Raw genomic sequence first — 21,204 nt, forward strand, 5'->3', positions numbered from 1 at the left:
GCTTGATTCGCTTAGCCTGCTTAATAGCAGCACAAATGTCACAGTCATAGATGACTTGGGTGATAGCGTCCATGGATAAGTCAATTGACCTATCGCGAGCCCATCGGTATGTTCCATCTCTGCCTTGATGTCCAGATGAGTCATGGGCCCACCGAGCTAAGAACAACTCACCTCGGTGTTTCCGATCAAGGTCAATGTCAAGTTCAGAGTTGGTATCAACTTGAGCAATCTTAGCAGCTTGGTCTGCCTTCTGGTTATGTTGATGTTCCTCAGTGGCTCTGCTCTTAGGCATGTGTGCATCTACATGCCGCACCTTCACTGGAGTTTTCTCCAGTCGTGCATCAATGTCCTGCCATAGATCAGCACACCAAATAGGCTTTCCTTTCCTCTGCCAACCATTCTTCTTCCAGTCCTTTAGCCAACCCCATAGAGCATTGGCTACCATCCACGAGTCGGTGTAGAGGTAAAGGATAGGCCAATTCTCACGTTCAGCCACATCAAGAGCAAGTTGAACAGCTTTTACCTCAGCGAACTGACTGGATTCTCCTTCGCCATCTTTCGTTTCGGTAACTCTCCTGGTTGGACTCCAGACCGCTGACTTCCATATTCGCTTGTTCCCAACAAGACGACAGGAACCGTCTGTGAACAAAGCATAGTTCTTTTCCTGATCAGAGAGATCACCATAGGGAGGAGCTTCCTCAGCACGAGTTATTTTCTCCTCTGGAGGTTTGGAACAGTCTGTGCCTTCCGGCCAGTTGGTGATCACCTCCACCAGACCAGGTCGGTCAAGATTACCCATTCGCGCTCGTTGGGTTATCAAAGCCATCCATTTGGACCAGGTTGCATCTGTGGCATGATGTGGTGATGAACCCTTGCCTTTGAACATCCAGTTAAGAACTGGCAGTCTAGGAGCTAAAAGCAATTGTGACTCAGTTCCAATCACTTCAGAAGCTGCTTTCACTCCCTCATAGGCTGCTAGTATCTCTTTTTCAGTTGCAGTGTAATTTGTCTCTGAACCTCTGTAACAACGTCCCCAGAAACCAAGAGGACGACCACGTGTCTCATTTGGAGCTCTCTGCCAAAGACTCCAAGTTGGACCATTGTCACTGGCAGCCGTGTACAGAATGTTCTTAATGTCCGGACCAGATCTCACAGGACCCAAGCCCACTGCATGGACTACTTCTCGCTTGATCTGATCAAAGGCTGCTTGTTGTTCAGGTCCCCACTCGAAATTGTTTCTCTTACGAGTCACATCATGCAGAGGTTTGACAATCTGACTGAAACCAGGAATGTGTAGTCTCCAAAATCCCACCACACCAAGAAAAGAAAGTGTGTCCTTCTTACTGGTGGGAACTGCCATGGTAGAGACTTTGTTGATCACATCCTGAGGAATGTAACGGCGACCATCCTGCCACCGCACTCCCAGAAACTGAATTTCTCTGGCAGGTCCTTTGACCTTGTCTCTCTTAATGGCAAAACCTGCTTGCAACAGAATGTCAATGATTTTGTTACCTTTCTCGAAGACTTCCTCAGCAGTTTGGCCCCACACAATGATGTCGTCGATGTACTGGATGTGCTCTGGAGCTTTACCTTTCTCCAGTGCATTGTGGATGACTGAGTGACAGATGGTTGAGCTGTGTTTCCACCCCTGAGGCAAACGGTTGAACTGATACTGGATTCCTCTCCAGGTGAATGCAAACTGAGGCCTGCACTCCTTTGCTATGGGAATAGAGAAGAAAGCATTAGCAATGTCTATGGTTGCATACCACTTAGCCTCCTTCGATTCCAGCTCGTACTGGAGTTCCAGCATGTCCGGCACAGCTGCGCTCATGGGTGGAGTCACCTCGTTGAGGGCACGAAAGTCAACTGTCAGTCTCCAGTCGCCCGTAGGTTTACGCACAGGCCAGATGGGACTGTTGAAAGGTGAATGAGCTTTCTCGATGACAGCCTGACTCTCCAATTGACGAATCAGCTGATGAATGGGCAACAAAGAGTCACGGTTAGTTCTGTACTGCCTATGATGAACAGTTTGAGTTGCAATTGGCACTTCCAGGTCCTCTATGTCATGATGTCCCACAACTGCAGATTCATCAGAAAGTTCAGGTCTAATGGACAATTTCAATTTATCATCCTCAATCTCTACAGATGCTATTCCAAAAGCCCATTTATGACCCTTAGGATCTTTGAAACAACCTTGTCTCAAAAAGTCAATTCCCAGAATGCAAGGCGCATCAGGACCAGTTACAATAGTATGTGTCTTCCACTCTTTACCAGTTAAACTGATCTCAGCCTGTACCTTAGTTAACTCTTGAGATCCACCAGTGATTCCAAAGATAGAAATGGACTCTGTCCCTTTGCAATTAGATGGCAACAAAGTACACTGAGCACCTGTGTCAACTAAAGCCCTGTATTTCCGAACTCTTGAACTGCCAGGCCACCTAATGAATACATTCCAATAGATTCGGTTTTCTCCACTATCCCTTTCCTCCTCCTGGCTGGAGGCAGGGCACCCCTAATGCTGAACATGGCATGTAGGGTGTACACAGTGATTGTTGTTGTTGCGAGAGGAATTGCAACTGTTGGAACAATTGCAGTTGCTCTCAGGAGCTGAAGAAGTGACAGCTACTTTTCGGGCATTGCTGCCTCTGTTTCTGCCACTCTGCAGTTCCTTGACCCTCTTTGAAAGAGCTGAAGTAGGTTTACCATCCCACTTGTTCATGTTCTCCCCGTATGTGTCACGCAGAAGTATCCACAGTGACGCACGTGATTGCTGCTGTCTGGGTGGAATTTGTCTCCTCCTGGGCTGGAATTGCCTTGCAGGAGGTGGGCGTCTGTTCCTGACTGCAGAAACATGCACCCATTCAGATGATGCAGGAATGGTATCCTTTACCAGATTAGTAATGTTTTTGAGATCCTCCTTCAGTTCTTTCATGGTATCTTTAAACTCTGTAGTCATAGTCTTTATGGCACAGATTATACCAGAATGGGACAAGCTGTCCTCAATCTGCCTGAGCTGGTCAGTGAATTCACCAACAGTGAAAGATCTTCCATTATCACTCCTTGCTAGAAACTTACTGGCCAAGATGTTAGCATAGGATGAAGGAGCAAGCTTAATCAGCTTCTTCATGAGACCTGTTCCCAAAGGAATATCATCAGGCTCATGAGTGCCATGATCTCCATAAAGCACTTCCTTCACAGCAAACTCCTTCAGAAGCTTAATTCCCTGCTCAACGGTGTTCCACTTCTTGGCAGCCCATGGCAAATCATCTCGGGAAGGATATCTCATAGCCACAGCCAACAGAAGGCGTGTCCACAAGCTAACCCTACCAAGAGGACTTGCTAGGTGTTTGTCCACTCCACTCTCCTTAGTGAGTGGTCCCAGCTGCTTGGCAGACTTGTCTCCTACCTGCAGGGCATTAGCACCAATGCCACGGCATCTCACTAACCAGCTTAGGATTGGCTCACCTGATTCCCTTGTGTATTCCTTCCTAACTTCCCTGACCTCTCTGAGTGGATCCTTGGAACCCTGGATGTCATCTTCCTCCTCCTCTTCCTCCTGTTGTTCTGGTGGTGCCGGGCCTAACACAATCTTCCTCATAGCATTCCTAAACTCATGGGAACCATCCTCTCTCTTGGCAGCTAACCTCACAGCACTCCTCTCACTTGAGTATTGTTGTCTCAGCACATCTACAAGGTCTCGCAGACTAACTGCCTCCTCTTCCTCCTCTTGCTGCTGATCACCAGATGTCCCCTGTCTTACATCCTCCTGCGAACCACTCTTTGTTTTAGCTTTTGCCTTAGCAGGTGCCAGAAGGGCCTGAGCAGCAACAGACTTGGATGTGTCTGCTGGAGGATTTGAATCTTTAGGAGTCTGACTTGGAGGGTTTGAATCCTTAGGAGTCTGACCTGGAGCATTTGAATTATTGGAGGTCTGACTTGGAGCTTGTGAGTTCAGATCTGCCTTGCTTTTAACAGGAGGATTTTGGTTCTGGTCTGCTGGCTGGGGGTTCGAATTGGCTGAGCTGGTGTCATTAGGATTTGGACTGACTGGGCTAGCGTTACCAGCATTAGCAGTAGCATTAGTGGGATTATTTGCCTGTCCTCCTGGGATGCCTGCCAACCCTGAGGTGTTTTCATTTTTGCTAGGAACATTCTGATTTTGGGTACCTGTCTGTGCTCCTGAGGCTCCTGCTAAACTCTGACCATTATTTTTGTTTTTGCTATCATTGTTTACGTTAGTGGCGGGAACATTGGCCGCGTTCCCAGCACTTGGAGAAGGAGGGGCAGAGGCTGGCAAGGGGGAAGCCGATAACTGTGTTCCCTTGTTTTGCTGTGAAAGAGACTGCTTCTGAGACACAGAATTTTTTCTAGCTCTTACAGAAGCTGGTTTTGAATTTTTCACCAATAATGCCAAAATTAATATGAAATTTAAAACTACAAGAGCCAGTATAATGCCCAGCATCCCTGCCATGCTCTGTTTCGAGTAGAAATCCTTGCATGGATTTGGCATTTCAGTTTGGGGCTGGATGACCCTCATGAGAGCAGTAGATAAAGCAGACTCTCGATTGATTGTAACATTATTGACAAAAACTCTTGTAATATCACTAGTAATATTCTCAGTGACACTAAAACCAGCATAACCAAGAATAAAATCACCCCAGCTCCAGAACATGTTTGAAAGCTTAACTTTAGCCTTCTTAAAAACTACATGAAGTAAGAAATAACCAATTTGATCTTTGATCCAGTTGTACACAAAAAACCAGAAAACAGGCCACACAGCAATCCCCACCAAGTACAATAGCTGCTTGATTAGCTTCATCTTAATTCCCAGAGCTAATTTCCACTCACTGAAATCTCTAGCCCCACGTTGGGCGCCAATGAAAAATGTGATGGTTTGGGGGTTACCCCGCCCCCCCACACTTTTGAATTTGCCCCAGCTAACTCAGACGGACCCTGGGAATATAGATGAAGCAATTTATTTACAGCTAGCAGAATTTACAAGCAGCTATTTACAATATATACAGTTATATACAATTATATACAGAAATATACAAAGGATAAACAATACAAAAGCACAACTCCCCTCCCAGAAACCTGAGTCCCCAGGAGGGGCTCTCAAAACCACCCCAACACCTCCCCCCGGCCCTCTCAACCTTACCCCAGTTCTCAGGAAGAAGAGAGGTGCAGCCAAGAGGTTAGGGAGCAAGGTTAGTAGGAGCAGGGTTAATGAGATGTGACCAGGACTAAGGCCAAAGCAAGAGTGAGAAACAAAATGGAGAAAAAGTCTTTCTTCTTCCCAGAGTTCTCAGCGTAACTGTGAGAGAAGTTGACATCAATTGTTTTGATTTCACTGCCTGTTATCTAGTTCTGTTACCAAAACATTCTAGCTTGCTTCAAACTAGCACATTGACAGCAGCATGAATTATAGGGACCTGAAAAACACATGCTCCATAAATATGCCCAAGCAGAGCAGTGGCTGCAGACCTTACCCTGAGTGACTATACTATGGTCTGTACTGTGTACTTATGGCTTTCAGGGCTATGGAGTGTTCCTTGTAGAGCTGCCGTGTGGTAGTTTGGGGACAGGTATTTTCAGTGGCAAAGAATTGCCCTTCAGCCAGCCTGAACAATTCACTCGCCCTAGCAGCAGAACTCCTCCAGGAATAGGTAGACCAGCCTAAGTCTCACAGTATTCTTCTAAAAGCTGCATAATTGGCAAATGGGTGAAATAATAATAATCCCCACTTCCCAATATAGCAGCTTTTACCATAGAAGAGTCACAGCTGTAATACAGCTGGGGTAAGCACACCATGCCATGGTGTTACACTGGTAATAGATGTTGCCGTTGCCATCCGCAAGCCATCCCTGTTGGGTGACGGTAGGTGCACGATCAGCCCCTGCTGCATAGCACAGCAGCTGGGTTGTTGCACAGTTGCCTCCTGCAGTTACAGGAAGAATGGCTTCTCCTGAGAGCTGCTAAATATTTTATCCTTTCCTTTGCTTCATGTTGATAATTAGCAAAAGCAAGTCAGAGATGATGCTTGCTATTCTTCTTTCCACTGAGTGCCAAGTCATATTTAGAATAATCTTTGTTGGTTCCCAGCACAATGCAGTATTTGAGCTGGGTTAAATCCCAGGAACACTCTTATAATTGAAAGCAGCTGGGCATAAATAAGTGCTCCCACCTAGGATGAATGTGACTACTTCAGTATCAGGAGGAAAGAATTGTTCCTCAAACAGCTGTGACTGTAATGAGATAGGGATTCACAATGTGTATGCAAGGATTCACCTATCCTGATGACTTGGTAATCAGTGCAGACCATGGATCACAAGTCATGTGTAGCCCCTTACAAAGCACTTTGCATGCTGCATTGCTGGGCACTAGCTAGATCTCCTGGATGGTTTGAAGCTGTAGCTGCTTGCAGAAGGCATCCTGGTGAGCCAAGCACAAAGCCAATAGAGCCCTCGAGTGTGGTATAGTCACAGTCAGAATGCAGTTATTTGCCCACTGAGAAGACAACCATTTTATTAATTGTATGAAATTAAACTAATGGAAAAGAAAATTGGTTTGGAATCAATGACTCAGCATCCTTACAACAATAATTATATATCAGCAAGAGTAGCTTTGGGAAAAAAAATTAGGCCCTCAGAGTGGTACAAAATACTCGTTTCAGTTGGATAAAGAGTGCAGGGAGATGAATGCTGTTTGCAAAAGGAAGAATTCCTATGTATTAACATGAGCCTACTCTTTGCTGAGTAATCTGTTTCTATAAGCAAAAGAAATTCAGTTCAAGGAGAATGCACTGTTTCTTTATAGAAATGGTTCATATCATCCTAATTGCACATTTAGTCCCATATGTTGCCTACTCCTGCAGATGTAAGACAGTTCTTTGCTCAGTAAGTTCCCTTACGATTTGTGAAAATACACATCTAAATCTTCTCAGATGAGCAGGGTACAGTTATACTTGAAGGAAACAATCACTTTACTGAAGCTACATATTTTTAGTGTTTTGCACACTTGCAGGGCACTGTTTTCCTGCTACTTTTGTGCAGACTCTGAGTGCAGTAGCTCGGGGGAACAAAGTAATTCCTGAATTCACTCGCTGCCTAACATTCTGGCTTCAGGAAATACATCGTGCTGCTCTTCACACATGCTCTGTAGATGAACTGTTCATGTTATTCTACCACAGATCCCAGACTCTGAAGTAGGTAGCTGACAGTCAGTAAATAGGTTGACTCCTAAGCAAGTAATGGCAACTTCAATCCAAGGAGAACGTGGTTTATGCGAGTGATAGGAAGTACATGGAGGCATCATGACATATGGTCATTTGGTCACCAGAGAAGCACAGCATTTGAATTTCTTCCTGAACAGTCAGAGAAAAAAAAAATCTTTCTATTTTATTTCAATGGCAGAAGTGAATGGCTGAATTAGTCTGGCTGAGTTTTAAAGAAATACTTTATCTTAGAAATTGGCTGATTGTCTGTCCTGGTGTTCATTCTTCTTAGAGGAGAATAATTGCCAATAGGTACACCTTGTAACAAAAATACAATATAAAGTCGTTTTAAGCTAATGATTTTGTCATTGGATACTCTGTAAATGATTTACACTTTTATTCCTCATACTGTGTTAGATCCTTTCCCCATAAAACTACATTATATGTAAAATGGCTGGAATATATATTTAGTGTTTTCCTAAAGGTAATTCCATATCTCAAAGAAAAATCCATATGCACTTACACATCACAGCTACAAAATCCAGAGTATGAATTTGTTTTAAATAGAAAAGTAAATGATTTTTTTTTTAAGTTTGAGCATGTTGCTTGAATTGTATAAACACCACAAAGATAGTTTTACTGGCAAATTAGAAATACAGTAAAATTCAAGCTTTCTACCAGTCCTGTATTTACTTCAATCAATGCTGAAAGATCTTGAGAATCCAGATGTGATATAGAGGGGTCCCTCAGTTCAACAAGTATCTGGAAGGAGAGCAGGGTGGCTGGAGATGAAGCAACCTCATCTCCCCAAACACCCTAAGAAGGAGCTCTTTTGTGCCCAGCCTGGTGGTTTGCTCTCCCTCCTCATCCTTCCTGTCTTGACGAGCTACTTCACAGGTGGCATTTGTCTGTAATGTTCATGCAACAGACTGCCCAGCAGCTGCGCAAGGAAACCATGCAGAGCAAAGGAGCACACAGTTCCACAGGCACTGGCAGCAGGATTCCTCATTTCCCTTGGATTTCTGCCCTGCAGCTGACAAAGCTGTCTGGTCACTAGGACATCTGTGAAGCCTCTTGGGCATCTGGGTTCCCCTATGCCTAGTCAAGGATGTGCTCCTACAGCAGGCTTCCCTCTGGGACTTTTTTCCATTCTGTCTTGTCTGCCGAGTCTTCTGGCATCATCAGTTTCATTCCTCTACCTCAGGTAGCTGCAATATTCTTGAGAAAGGTTTGTGTCACCTGTTCTTAACAAGCTCTCTCACTCTAGAAATTCTTTTCATTGCCCCAGACTCATCACTTCTGGTGTATAACTGTTGGTAGGGTCAGAACAGGCTTCCAAATGCCCAGTCTATGGTTTTCTTAAAGCTCTTTTGCTTCTTATTCTACCCGTGGTAGAATAGGCCAAGAGCTGCTTCTCTGCTTTGCTTTTACCTTTCTTTTATTTGAAAGTGGTTATCTTCTCACATCAGTCTTCTCTAAATTTAAACAAACCTAATTCCTTTCTTGGTAGGTCATGTTTTCTAGATCTGATAATTTTCTTCCTCTGGATTCTCTCCAGCCGTTCTTTCCTGAAGTCTTAGCGCTCCAGCTGTGCATTTGCACTGCTGAACAAAGCAAAAGAAAAATCCCATGGGCCTGTAACTTTTCAAGCCTCGAGAAAAAACTTGCCATCTACAAATTTAGTTGGTTTGTTTTTCTCTCATCTGCTCATTATCATCTAGATCTTTATAAAAAGCTTGTTGAATTAATGGGCTCATTGTTTCACAAATATTAGGCTGGTTGCAAGAATTTTGGTAGCCTTCTGCACCCATTTGTGGCCAAAAGATCAGCATGGATAACAACACTGATGCTTTCTCACCTGCAAACTCTTGAAAGTGCCATTGTAGAGCATTTCAAAAATACCTGTCTTGGGTCCCCTTCACGCAGACACAGTTTAGAAGACTGGAGGGATGTAATTGGTTGTTTTTTTCCTCAGGCTTCTCTCAGAATCAAGGCATGTTTTAAGTCTTTCTCATGTTTCTGCGCCAATACCTGCAGAGTATTAAATCTCTTCCAGTGGCTATGTGATACCTCAGTGAAGGCATCATTCAGCACCTGTGGACTGAAATTCAAGAAAGTAAATTAATTAAACAGAGAAAATAGTTTAACTTTTGCAAGCTATTGTAAAAGAAGATGCAGCGCTGACTTCTGAAAGACAGTGTTTCCACATTAGTTCATTGTGCAAGTATTGAAGGATATGAAACATATCAAGGGCTTTAATCTGCACTTGTCCTACACTCCTGTGAAGATCTATTGATCTCAGTTGTTGGTCTGTGAGCAGCAACTTTCTGGGCAAGTCCAGGTTTGCATTGCTCATAAAATGAAGGCATGAGAGAATGTTTTATGCAAGCAAAAGAAATTATTCCCTTGATGAGATGTTGCAGAGTATCATTTGGGTTTTGTTAAATTCATTGGTTTGATCAGCTCTGACAATAGTTATCCTTGTTTCTGAGAGCTTTTAAAAAAGCTTTCTGGAAGAATAAAAGGAATATCTTCTACCTCATGAGGCTGTATGGAATGGATTGGCTGTAAAACCTATTGATAAAATCCAGTGTTGTCCCTAACAGTTTCTCCATTGCTCAAAGTAACAGTGCATTGTTTGGGGGTGGGGAACATGCCTCTGCCATGTTTAGAAAAAGTGTGTTAACTACATGAGAAAACCAGATTAACTGAGAATAGGCTTAGCTGGAAAGAGTAGAAACCAGCTGCAAGAAAGAAATTTGCAACGAAGAGTTTTATGCACAGGGGAAGTTGTCTTGAAATATGTAAGAGAAGGAGGTTAATGTTAAAAGGGAAACTGTCATGTGTGCAAGCTCTGCTTTTGGGGAGGTGGGGTTAATTGCCTCCAAGAGATTAACTCTTTATCCACTGCAAGCTGGTGTTGTAGGATTTGGAATTTGCCAACGTAAGGAAGCTTGCTCTAAAAAAAAAAAGGGGGCACCTTTTAATTTTTTTAATAAGCTGGACTGTAAATCCACATTTCCTACATTTCTAATGAGCTCTAAATATCACATGACAAAGGTCATCTCTTGACAGCTTGTATTATTTTTGATAATCATGTTGAACTCCAGCATAACAGGTCTGAAATGTTTCATCGCAGTTGGGTCCTTAGAATTCAAGCTAAGGAGGAGGTGGATTTACCTTTAGGTATGTAGCGCTGAGCGGGAAGTGATTAACTGAGTAGCTCATTATTTCCCTGAAATAAGAGGGAGCCATTTAGTGATTGCAGAATAAGGTTTTTTACTCCTTGGTCCTCTAGCATGATCTGCAGTGTGAGCATTCACCAAAATGGAAGTCACTAAAAGCAACCATTAGTAGGAGAGGTGCTCCCTGCCCCTGTTGTACAGATGTTCTGGAAGAAACACTTGGTTGCCTTACATTTTAGAGGCTGGAGGAGTAGCTACTGATGTCTCAAGATGACATTCAAGCAGGTAGAAAGGAATGGGAAGGGAGATAGCACATTAGTGAAAATTCACCAGTAAACACAATGCAAGATCTAACATGAATATCAAGTAACAGTAATTACTTTAGAGCCTCTCTGTTTTACTTGTGTGCATTTTAATTACTGTTTCAGCATAATGTAATAACAAGGGCTGGTTTATGGGACAATAATAAGACTTCAGGCTATGGCTGTGGCAGATTTTGTAAGCAGAGGGTTGTTGGGCTGGGTGAAAGATGCACATGGCTGTGCAGTACACTGCATGCTGTTGTGCTGGGGTGGGTGAGTAGGGTTTTCTCCCAGAGTCACCTTTGAAGAACTGACCCTGCAAACAGTCCCACTGCGTGCTGTCTTCTGGTGTGTTCTCAATCATGTGAGGCCAATAAAATCTTCAGTAGCCATTTTCTCCGCACTGTGGTAATAAAACTGAAACCCCCTTAATTATCTCAGTCAACCTTAAATCACCTCTCATTTACCTAAAATTCCCTTAAGTGGATGTGATTGTTTTTGTCAGTTATTTTCCAGTCTTGCTGTGTTTACAGTTTGGCTAAATCTTTTGTACAAGATTCAGAGCTTGCAAGACTTGAATCGACCCTTTGGACTTTTGAGAATTATGAAGCATTGTGTCCCACTATTTTACAAAGGTTTACATATCTCTTTTTGTCTTGAGACTTTCTACCTTTTGGATTTCCCAGACTAAGTGATGTATTTGTCTAGACTTCCCACTCGCTTGTCATTTGTGGGTAGTTCCCTGTGAATCCATCTGCTCCCTCATTATCAGTTATTAAAAGGCGTTTGAGACACTGATTAGCCTTGGTATTAGTGGAGGGTAGGTGCTAACATTTCCATGAGCTGTGCTGAAATGTGCAAACCAGTGCAAAGAAATACCTCTTTGTGGAAACACACAAGAAAGTAAGGATAATAAAGATCTTTGAAGCCCATTTTGCAGGTACTGATCCCCCCAATCTCCTGTTAGAGCCTGGGGAAGTGGAAATACTTCCACGGTACTGGTCTGACTTTGAATGTCAGATCATAGAATCAACCAGGTTGGAAAAGACCTCCAAGATCATCCAGTCCAACCTAGCACCCAGCCCTATCCAGTCATCTAGACCATGGCACTAAATGCCTCATCCAGATGCTAACCAATATCGTTGGTTAGCAAGACTGAGAGACTACTTCTCAAGTTTCAGTTGTGCTTGTTTCTTGCAAGACACTAGCCCCTGAGAGACCGGACAATCAGGTTTTGGTTATCTCTAGTGATTGGTTAGTTTGGGCGAGGGCTGCTGTAAATACTTCTTCTTTCAAGGAGTTTTCTCCGGCCCAAAGGTATTTCATCAGAGCTGTCTTCATCATACAGCCTCCCTTTCTTCATCCATAGGGTGAATGCAATTCTGCCACTTTTCATCTGTTACATTAGGATGTACTGAGACCCCCCACAGAGAGGTGCGCAGGAAAGGAAGCTTGCCAAAAGGGCCTGCTCTTATCTCCTCCAGCAGGATAAAAATGTGGTAGTTTAGGGTTTGGTTTTTTTTTATTAGTATTTAGCCAGCTAACTGAATTTTTAAATGTGTGCAGCTCACACAGGCATGTTTGAACACTCTCATCCACCTAGACCAGTTAGTCACCAAACTTCTTCGTTTTTCAAAATAAAACTGCATTATGCCTTGACATGTTGAGCCAAATCTCTTCCTGGTGTTATTTCTCTGATTTACTGAAGAATTACAGCAGAGGTGAATTTGGTCTGGTATAGCAGCTTTTTTTGCCTGGAGCAAGTCTTTATAGCAGAGTTGTATTTCTCTCAAAAAATATAAAAGCAACACTGACAGATCTGCAGCTCTGGTGGTGTGAGCAGGTGCAGCTATATTAAATTATTTCTTATTAAATTGATTCAGCAACTTGAAGCTTGTAATTTTTGTTCTGCTATGGTTCTGTGACAGAGACCTTTTAGAACAGTCAAAGTATATATATCTTTTCTCGTAATTCCTTTCTCTGATATTATCACTGTAAAGAGTTCTATGTAGCTGAGATTGTGATTGTATTATTTATTTGGGAAAGACCTGAAAATCACAGCCTTTTCCAGTTAATCACATTGAGCTGTGTCATTGCGAGTGTAATTCCATTTACTCCACTGACATCCGGACAAATGTGAACAATAGTGCTTGCTTTTGTTTTTAGGTTTAAGGGGTTTTAAGCTCTGGTGGTCTCTGTGGCATAAACTGGTGTGCTTCCCTTCCTGCCAGTGGAAGTATGCTGATTTACCCCTGCCTGAGGATCTCGTTATTTTAAGGGTGCCAGCTTTCAGCCAGCTGAAGTACATCATGTGCCACAGTTTTCCACACTAATAAAACCCACTTTGACTGCCTGTGAAAAATAACCTGATGCCCTATGCCTTCATGTAAAAGTACACAGTAAATGTGGTAGAGTTCCCCTTCTCCATCTCTGCCAATCTGAGGTAGAACAATTGTTACTGAGTGCTTCCCATGCTTGTGTTGTCATTACTGCTCAGCTGCTCTTAACTTACTATTGGAAGTAGACAGAAATGTTTTCCTGAAGTTCCACGTTTTTAATGCCTCCTGGGATTGATGGATTGTTTGTTTGTTTTGTAGGTTTATTTCATTTGAGACTCCAGGCTTAGGCTTGGAGACCCCAACCATCACCATTGAGCCCAGCAGCTGGAGCGGCAGCGAGAGTCCTGCCGAAGATATTGAAAGAATGAGTGATTCTGCAGATAAACCTATTGACAACGATGCAGAAGGTGTCTGGAGCCCTGACATTGAACAGAGCTTTCAGGAGGCTCTAGCTATCTATCCACCGTGTGGGAGGAGGAAAATCATCTTATCAGATGAAGGCAAAATGTATGGTAAGTGGTACACATTTAGCCTTTGGAAACAGTTGTCCCAGTGAGAACTATAAAAAGCCCAGCTTGTTTTTACACAAAATCCCTGCTGCTGATTCTGGTATTTTTGCTGTAAATCTTGACAAAATCTGTGAAGCTAAGGGAGCTCGACTGGGTTGATGTGTTGATTGGGACTGTTTGAACCAGTCCCTTTGCTGGGAGGCAATACTGGTGCAGAATTCTGTCCTTTAGCGAACGTTGTGCTGTGACTGAATGGGAATGTTTAAGAGAAGTTTTTAGACGTGTCACTACCATCGTAAAACAAAAAAAAAAAGGGAGCAAGCAGATTACTTTTCAATGTATGGTGAAGAAAGGGAATGTGAAATACAGTGTGCATGGCAGAACATGCAACATTAAATAACAAAGTGATAAAGTTCTTGACGCATTCAGAAGCCTCTCGATGAAACAGATGAGTTAAGGATGCTTTTGTGCCTTTCTTTCCCTTTTTCTCCTTTCCCCTTCCCTCTATGCTCACTGCTATAAATCAGATGACAGCATTCCATAAATACAGGCTCGGGGGAGGGATGCTGACATCTGCACGCCCTGGCCGGGGCTCTCTCTCCCCGTCGCCTTTTCTTTCCCGTTCCGCAGACTTCCCTTGGCCGCGGCTCAGCCTGCCTTCCCGCCTGCCTTCCCGCCTGCCTTCCCGCTCCCCGGGGGCGGGCGGAGGCTGTGCTGGGCCGGCTGTGTGTGTTGGAGGCGGTTTACACTGACAGGCGGCTTTGCCCCTACCTGGCCGGACTGTCCCGAGGCCCGGGGATGGGATGGGGCAACAGGGAGAGGCCGGCCCCGGGGCACAGCCCCGAACAGATGGCGCTGCAGCTGCCACCAGCTGTGCCCCCGGCCCCCTCCGAGGTCACGGCAACAGGGACACTGCTGCTGCCGGCGGGGCGGGGGAGGCCCTCGCAGCTGCCATGGGACCCTGCGGCCACACCAAACGCTCTGGAGAAGAGTTGGGATGAAACATCTCAGCTGCCCGTGGCAGAAAGTTTCCTGCCTGGGTGTTTGGGTTTTGTCCTCTTTCTTCACCGCCTCCCTTTTCTCCCTGCACAGGCGAGTAGCATTTCTCTTGTCCTCTCCCGCTGCTCACCCTTCGGGGCGTGTTGGGGTTGCAGTTGGGTGTTGTTTTCATCAGGAAGAGGCGGTGGCTTGCTGCGCTAGAAGGTTGTGCTTTTTCTAGGAGGGCATACAAACGTATATACAAACAGGCTTCTTGTGGATTTGTGTTCAAAAGCTCCACTTAGGCTTGCAAAGCTTCGGTGGCTGCGTTGTTTTAAGTGGGGATCCTAAAACCACAGCAATCACCTCAAAATCCAATTTTCAGTGTTTTGAAGCGTTCTTTATGCTGTCATATGAATGCAAGAAATTACCATATTTATCCGTTCATTTCCACAGTCACTGATTTGATGGCTCTCTAATCCTGAGTGTTAACATGGGATAAATTTTAGCTGTACAAATCTAAGCCTTTCTAATTGCTCATGAATGTTGCAAGGTAGTAAGGCTATAAGTGTATATGCACGTCTCATACATTTGTTCTCATCCTAATTCAAGTATTACTTATTTTCAATTAAAGATATGTGTGTGTTTGATACTGAAAACTTGGTTTAAAACATCACCCTGAATGGGAAGAGGGAAAAAAAAAGATGTTAGGCAGTGCAGGGTTTTGTATGAGCAGAATTTACATCCTGGCTTTGCAGTGGATGAACTCATGTTTTCATTCTTCAAGCTGAGTAACTGCTTTGTAGTGTTTGCGGATTTATTGAAACCATGCTAGGTTTCTGAGGACTTTCTAATAGAGTCTTATGGCCCTGAGAGCATAATTGTTCTCCAAGGATTTTGAAATCAAAACAGTGTAAGTGTTTTAGATTCTGTGTGGCATAATGAAAATAATTTAATGCCTTTTAGCGGCACACCAAGTTTATTTCACTTACGAGAGAGACACTGCAGTATCTCTAAGCTTCTGTAGTGTTGGGGGATATTGTAATGCGTCAGTAATTCATGAACCATGTAAGACAAAAGGTCGAGAGAGCACGATTTCATTTTCTAACTGAAATTACCTTTAGATATAGGCACTAGAACAAATATGAGCTTTACAGAAGCAAATGTAATGATCACGCTGTGTGGATTAAGTTAAGCAATTGCAGTTTTTTTATCTTTGGAGAGAGACTTTACAAAGAGCAGAGATTTAGCTTGAAGAAATACTTTAAGTCTCTGCCTTCTGATTTAATGAGAGCTTTGTGACATTGGTGTAAACAGAAGGTAGAGTTTCTTCACTGTTCTTTGTAGTGGTCTAAAACTGTCCTTGAAAGTGGTATTTTAAAGAGGACTATGCACAGGCTCCTGGTCAGTTGCCTGGGGGGGGGGATGCAGAGAATGGCTGGAGCAGGACTCGGGGGGATGGGGGGGAGTGAAATCCAGGAGGTGTGGAGTGGGTGGCTGAATAATGTTTGCCTGTGGTGCCACCTGGGCAGCAGCAGTGGTGCTCAATGCTGGCAGAGCCACCCCAGTGGTACAGTGTGACCTCTTTGGGCAGCCCAGGTTGCTTCAGCTGTTCCTCTATGGCTATGATCTTGGATGGAGAAGGGGAGGGGAGAGCATTTTCCTCTCCCTTTACATTCCCAAAGAAGTAACCTGTGACACCAGAGGACTATGAGGACAAAAGACTTTCCTACTCCCACAGTAAAGGGTTGCAGGGCCCTGTGGCTTGGGAGGGATTTTTTTCTTTTTGCCTGTGTCATCCACAGGCTGTAAGGAGGACAAAGCTGTGACCTGTATGTATGACCAGGAGCATATCAGGCTTCTGCTGACCCTGCCACCCGTACAGGGTTATGGCTCCTTGAAGAAACCCTCAGCAAACAAAATGTAAATTTAATGAAACCCTTGTTTTAAAATTTATAGGAAATGATTGGGTAAGAAGCACAGAGACTTGTTTTGGTTCAGAGGGGCAAATTCCAGGAACCTTAGTTTGGAAATTCATGAGAGAAGTGAGTACTCTGTAAGGTCAAGGGATCAGTGATAAGGTTTCAGCAGGAAGGCTGTATTCATCCTTTTCCCCCTTCCTGTGCCTGCGGTTGTGATGGTCTTCCAGTCTTGGGTTTGCTCCTAGTAAAGTACTGACTAGAAATAAATAAAAAGAAACAAGGAGGGAATAAATACAAAAGCTTGAAGAAGTAAATTGATGCTTGCACTCTGTGTGGAAGCAGTTATATGTAGCCCATAAAGGAAAGATTCAACTCTCAGACCCATTTTCATTTGTCTTGCAAGGTACCAGTGAGAATTTTTTTCATCTGTACTGTTTCAAAAGAAGTATTGATAAAACACAAATATCCACTAGCTTGAAGTGGAACACCCTACAGTTTGCCTCCCTTCCCATAGATCCATTCTGATTAATTTCTCTGTCCCCATTGCACATAGCAAAACTCCAGCCCATTAGAGGGCATTGGCTGTCCTGCATTTGTACTTTGTTCCAGTTGTTGCTCTTTTACTGCTGACAGTTTAGTTCCTTGTAGCAATTTCTGTGAACTCACTTATTGGCAGGATATTTGTGCTTGTCTTTGCTCCTGGGAGAGTGTTTTGGAAAAGATTACAAGAATGAAAGCTGCTGTGAAACGCAGCCCTACTTTTATCCCTAGTGTAACACTGAAGTCACCGGAGTTGCCACGGGGATGGATTTGTCCCTGTGTGCATGTTTTATTTTCTTTATTCATTTTCAGTGTTTTAATATAGTGAGAAGTAGCTTTAGTCCACTTCCAGAGAAGATGCCAAAGAAACATAAGTTGCTAGCAACTGGAATAATGCCAGTTATTAACTGGAATGTGCATGTGACTATCAGCACTGCTAACTTACTCTCAAGGTAGCAAAAGTAGCTTTTGCCTCTAAGATAAGAAAAAATTAATCCTGACTTTTGAGACCTGTAAACAGCTCTTCAATTATGAAGAGTAATTAGTCATCATAATTTGTGAGGTATACATCTCTGCACTAGAGCTGAGAGCATATTAATGATTGTTTTAAAAGAAAAAAAAAATTAGCTTGTTATTTTACAGAGAAGAATGAGATCTAATTAACATGAGAAGGTGCATAGCAGCCTTGCAGAACTGTTGTGTATGGGGTTTATGTCATGCATGAAATCTCCTGGCCTGCATTACCATTACAGTAAAGGGAAAATGATACTTTCATACAAACTAATGTTAAGATGATAAAATTTCTGCATGATGAGTAATAATAATTCTAATTTCCAAAACATCTTGTATAAGCTGAACATTAAAGTTGAACTTCGAACTAGTACATCAGTAAAAGAAATCCTGTTCTGTGGGCTTGTGTGATTCTGCAGCTAGCTGCTATTATTGGGTGTCCTCCTGAGTTTCTGTTAGGAAACTGCAAGGGAATTAGCTTTATGAAGAATACAGTAAAATGTTGCAAATTACTTTTAGTATTTATTTTAAAAGTTCCATACAAGTTGCTGCCTCTATAAAGACATCACTACCTTATAAAGTTTCCACAGTACTGAGTATGTTTGAATGTGACTAAGGTATTTGGAGTGGTGAAATACCAGATGTGAAGTATCAGGTTGCATGTTTATTCATCTGTTACTACAATCATTGTACAAAGAGATGTTCTTTAGAGTCTGGTGGGTTTTCTTTCTTTTTGGTCTCACAGCAGCATACACAAAATGCATTGGAGGTAGGACTTCTATTCTGAAAGTGTCTACTTGGGTTTCTTGGTTTGTAAACAAATCTGTCTAGAAACATGCTTGCAATCCTGTGATTGCTGACTGTGTTACGTCATGGCACAGGGCATGCATGAAGGCAGGCTGCAAGCCTGTGCTGAGCAATCAGTTAAAAGTGAAGGAAGGTCCACAGATACAGTGTCTGTTTGAAAAGTAACTTCTTAAATTCCTCAGATTATGAAAAAAATCTGCCTTTAAACATTTTTGCAGTCTGGTAATGCTCTTGCAACATCAGCTTGCTGTGGTTGCAGGAAGGCAGTTTGGTTTTCTGAGCTGAGTAATAGGCACTGCTGCCAATGGAAGTTAAGTATACGGGGCCTATCTGTTGAGAATTGCTGAAAGGTGAAGGAACAGTTTAATCTTTCTGTCTGGGCTTTCAAGAGTAAATTGTCAGCGATCTGGGATAAAGTGGCAGAATTTTCATGAGAGAGACATTTTAAGTTTTTTTTCTTTTTCCTGCTGCTATCCTCAAGGGAAAAATCTATGTGGGACTGTAAGAGCTGTGCATGATAAAGGCTGTCAGCCCTTACCTGGGGAGCAGGCTTTGGGAAGCACCACATCTGAAAGCGTGAGTAATGTTGTGCAAGCATATGGCACAGTGACCAGGTTTGGTGGTGTTGGATCAGGAGACTTACGTATTCCAAAGGAGACAGGAAGTTATACTAGGAAGTTCTGGTGAAAATGTATGCAGGATGTCGTTTGGAAGCATGTTTTTAGCACTTTGGGGTTTATCCTCTCTGTATTAAGTGTGTTCTCTTCAGTTACCCATAAAGAAGATGTTATTTATAGCCTGTTTGTAGGAAACAATGGCAGGTAAACTGTATGGCTGCTACCTAAGTCTTCCACCGTTTAGTAGGTACCCTTGTATAGTTACTAGCAACATTAATTCTTGCCTGGAACTAAGTGGGAGGTACAAGGGTAGGTTCAGATCAGACATTTGACCACTTTAGAGTAATTTAATGGCTAGCCCTATTCAGATGGCTCTACTAAACAGATTAAGAGGATGTTTTTCCTTTATGGCTTTGTTCCTTTAGTAAAACCCTTGTTTAGAAATGACGCATGTTAGCATGAGAGCACTGAAGTGATGCAACTTCACTAAAACATCCAGGATGTGTTTAGGTGATTATCTAGTATGATTTATATTGGCCCATTTTTCTTCCAGCATTGATTTTACAAGATGAACTTGTCCTATAATTGCAGAAGGCACAGTTTCGTGGCCCTAAGATTGTTGCTCTAGGAGGTAGTTAAAACAACCTCGATCAGGCTGCTGTAGTATGTTAGTTGGTTGCACAGTACTGAGAGCTTAAGGTAACAGAAATGTCGTTGCCATTAAAAAAACAAACCCCCAGAAAAGTACTACTTTATTTGATCTCATTCCTTGCAGAACTGGGATCCCACCTGGTTCAGACAACATGCAGACAACTTTAGTTAGACAAGTAAGGCCTGCATGCTCTTGGGGGTTATGGTAGGATGTCAGGTTTATATTTGTCTTCATGAGACCAGTGTGACATTATGGTAGAAGTGTCTTCTTTCTTACGAGCTTCAAATACCAGCTGAAATATCTCACTTAATCATATCAAAGGCCATTGCCCCAAATCCCCACTGAAGTGCTTATGTAGGGATGTGGAAGGTGACTTATATTTGTTAGGCACTCCTGGATGTCCTTACAGAAGGAAAAGAGCTAAGAAAACATAGACATTGTTGTTTCATAAAGAAAGAGGCTTGGACAGTGCAGGCAGTATCTCACATGGTTAGTAACAAAAAGGGGTTTAAAAATTGACCCCTTAGCTACCGGCAGCACCAATCACTATGGCTTGCACCAGCATCCAAGAGCTGTTGGAATAGGAGACTTAAAACCAGCTGTTCAGGCCAGGCTCATCTGGGACCAGTGAAATGAGTGGTGAAAGCCAGGCATCTGAACCATGTTGAGAGGGAAACTTCATCCCAGTGTTCCTCCTGTTCTTCCAGTGAATTTGCACACTGTGGGTGTAATCATGAACAAGGACCAGTGGCACCTTCCTGCATCTTTGTCTCCTGAGAAGTAGGCTTATATCCCACTGTACACCTCACAGGAGTGAGCCTAGGCTAACTGTTGGCATGTAAACACTGTGGTTGTTGTGACATGAGTCTTGCACAATTCCCTGAGGGCCATGCTATTCAAAATTATTATGTCTCTTAACTGTGTCTTACAAGGGATTTCCTCACAGATGCTTACAGGATTTTTTTTGTGTGGTGCCCTTGAGATGCCTTGAGATTCATACTATTGTATGAATATTTTCCTGTCTTACAAACAACTTAATGTGGGACACTTTGCCTGGAACATCAGAAAGAAGCACTTCAGGCTCCAGACTTTGTGAGGGTTTTAGTCTGACCATATAGTTTAAGGAACTGGACACAGATTAACAGTTTACAGACCTACAGTAGAAGTAATGGTCTAGCTAACAGAACAAGGCTCCTCTGAGCCTTTTCTGGATTTGTTCTAGGCATACTGAGATTTTTACATTGGATAATAAAAGGACATGTTTTTGTAAGCAAGAATAATACAAACTGGGGAAGGAGGAGACAGATGAACATAAATATGCTAATGCCATCTCATGAATGCCCTTTGAAGCATAGGGAAGTAGACTGGTAGGGTTCTTAGACCTCTTGTGAAATGGGTAACAATGCTTCCCAAATTCATGAGGACATTAAAATCCTGAGGAAGCATTGCATACTGTGAAAGTTGCTGAGATGTCAAGGAAACATCATTGCAATTTTACCTGCAAAGGATTCAAACACTGTTAATGGAAACTGTGGTCAACACAGTATTCTCTGGTGTGAGAAGTCAGTGTCACTATTGCAGTTGCTTAATTACAGCCTTCCTACAACAACCATCTCAACCAAGGCCAAGC

General features: G+C 43.1%; 1 protein-coding gene across 6 annotated transcripts in view; it reads left to right on the forward strand.

Annotated features, from left to right (window-relative positions):
* Positions 1–21,204, forward strand: part of TEAD1 (TEA domain transcription factor 1) — a 157,189-nt gene that overhangs the window by 44,872 nt on the left and 91,113 nt on the right. For 3 of the 6 annotated variants that reach the window (XM_064163773.1, XM_064163775.1, XM_064163776.1), the window contains exon 2: positions 13,298–13,551. In XM_064163773.1, the coding sequence (XP_064019843.1) occupies positions 13,404–13,551 (148 nt within the window). In that variant the 5' untranslated portion in view covers positions 13,298–13,403. Of the gene's footprint in view, positions 1–13,297; positions 13,552–21,204 lie in introns of those variants that run through there. The other 3 variants (XM_064163770.1, XM_064163771.1, XM_064163772.1) reach the window with 1 other exon arrangement.

Source organism: Pogoniulus pusillus, chromosome 24 (assembly GCF_015220805.1).
Source record: "Pogoniulus pusillus isolate bPogPus1 chromosome 24, bPogPus1.pri, whole genome shotgun sequence".
Lineage (NCBI taxonomy): Eukaryota > Metazoa > Chordata > Aves > Piciformes > Lybiidae > Pogoniulus > Pogoniulus pusillus.